At 37.2% G+C, this 2,112-nt stretch overlaps 1 protein-coding gene across 1 annotated transcript in view; it reads right to left on the reverse strand.

Moving 5' to 3' along the window:
* Window positions 1-316: 316 nt before the first annotated feature.
* The window catches only part of LOC107677802 (arachidonate 5-lipoxygenase-like), an 11,267-nt gene continuing 9,471 nt past the window's right edge, over window positions 317-2,112 (reverse strand). The window contains exons 8-11 of the mRNA XM_016472839.1: window positions 1,839-2,017; window positions 889-1,013; window positions 651-751; window positions 317-561 (exon numbers count right to left, since the gene is read on the reverse strand). Of these exons, the coding sequence (XP_016328325.1) occupies window positions 385-561; window positions 651-751; window positions 889-1,013; window positions 1,839-2,017 (582 nt within the window). The 3' untranslated portion in view covers window positions 317-384. The remainder of the gene's footprint in view (window positions 562-650; window positions 752-888; window positions 1,014-1,838; window positions 2,018-2,112) is intronic.

Consider the following 2,112-nt stretch of genomic DNA (forward strand, 5'->3'; position numbering starts at 1 on the left):
AGTACAGTAAGATTTAACTTCTACTGTTAATAAGATTTTGGTAGGCTACTATTAGATGGATAGCCTAAATGTCCTAATTCAGATGGGCTACCTGTTTTTTTTGTATTTAATGGTATATCAAAAAGTGTATATTTTCTAAATATGATTGTTGGTACATTTGACCAGTTTTTACCATACTTTCAAAACAAAAATTAAAATAGGAAAAATATGCAATATGAAAATAATTGAAGACAAAATGTGTTTACTGAGAAAAAAATAGATTTGGTTTTTAAAAAGCCTTTTTCCAAAAGGTACATCTGGAAAAAGGGGGGTCGTCTTATAATCAGGGTCGTCTTATATTCGGGCCAATACGGTATATGCAAACTAGTTATGAATGATCAGTCATCAAACCTCTTCGTCCTGGTACTGACTGAGGGCCCAAACTGCTCCTAGATGCCAACTGGAACGTCCACGGTCTGGCAGACTGTCCATGATATACTTCATGTCCACCTGGCCCTTCTGTGTGGGAGGAGGCTTCCGCATGGTGGAAGGACTGTTGGGGATCCAGGCAAACCAGTCAAACTGGAACGTAGGACAGGCACACAGATATCAGCCTATAGATACTACCCCAGCCATAGTTTATATTCATCCAGAAAAGTGTCTAATCCCACCTGTCCAAAGTTGACAGCAGCATGTTGTGCTGAAGCTGTGAAAATCACAACAGTCAAGTACTCGACCAACTGCTCCCGAGTTTTCAGGGAATTTGGAAACTCTGTGAAAATTGGCAACAATTGGTGTCTCGTCTGCCATGTTATCACAATGCATATGTAATCACACAAACATTCACACTGTGCATGCTTGCACAGATATGAACATACTTACATTTTAGTCAATTGATCCTGTACTCACCACAATCCTTGGGACAATTCTTCATACCAGAGAAACAAACATCTTGAACAAATGCCTGGATCTCCTCGTCCTCCTGAACGGTCTCATCACTGCCGTAGTAGATCCTGACCACATCAGAAACAAAACTGGAGAAAGATCAAATGAAATGATGAATCAGCAAATTCCAAAATAAATTCTGGTTTCAAATGCTTTACCGATTACTTCATTGTTATTAATTCTCACCATTAGTGTTTGAACATCTGTACATTTTTGTGTATTTTATCAAGTTACCTTTTCACTGCCTCCCAGACCATATTTATTAATAAATGTATATAAATAGAAATTCCTGCAAGCACATCAAATCTTTCTGTCAGACTAATTTCACAAACAAACAAAAGTACAGAAGTCATGTAACAACTACTGAACTTAGAATTCGAACATTATATTCATGTGTAATGGGGTTTTGGTTTTGGGCTGTTGTAGCACCTATAAATATTAATATTTAATTTATGTCAGTACCATGTGAAAAGTGAAAGGAATTATTAAGGAATTATTAAGCATGTCAAATGTTTCTCTCTTGACTATTAAAACTGTGATGTTATGTTAACTCCATTTCCCATAATGCTTTACTGGACCTTTTTCCTGGTTTCTTCATGTCTGGTCAGTAGTGCTGGGTGGTATGACCAAAAATTTATATCACGGTATTTTTCTGGGACAATTCTTCATACCAGAGAAACAAACATCTTGAACAAATGCCTGGATCTCCTCGTCCTCCTGAACGGTCTCATCACTGCCGTAGTAGATCCTGACCACATCAGAAACAAAACTGGAGAAAGATCAAATGAAATGATGAATCAGCAAATTCCAAAATAAATTCTGGTTTCAAATGCTTTACCGATTACTTCATTGTTATTAATTCTCACCATTAGTGTTTGAACATCTGTACATTTTTGTGTATTTTATCAAGTTACCTTTTCACTGCCTCCCAGACCATCATGCCATCATCTCTGTAGTAATAGTTGGGCAGATCTTCCTTGTTGAACACTCCTCGAGCTTTCATGGCCTCAGGGAAGCACAGGGACTTGTAGGTTAAAGATTTCATGGCCTTTTGAATCACTTCAACAATTCCAATTCCACCAGTGCCATTAGCCTTTGAAGTAGAAGGACACCGGTGAATTTTTTTTGTTTGTCTCAGATTACATTTTATAAATGCTTTTTTTTTTTTTTTTAAGTACAGTGAACCAG

The sequence above is a fragment of the Sinocyclocheilus anshuiensis genome, unplaced genomic scaffold (assembly GCF_001515605.1).
Source record: "Sinocyclocheilus anshuiensis isolate Anshui unplaced genomic scaffold, SAMN03320099.WGS_v1.1 scaffold1198, whole genome shotgun sequence".
NCBI lineage: Eukaryota > Metazoa > Chordata > Actinopteri > Cypriniformes > Cyprinidae > Sinocyclocheilus > Sinocyclocheilus anshuiensis.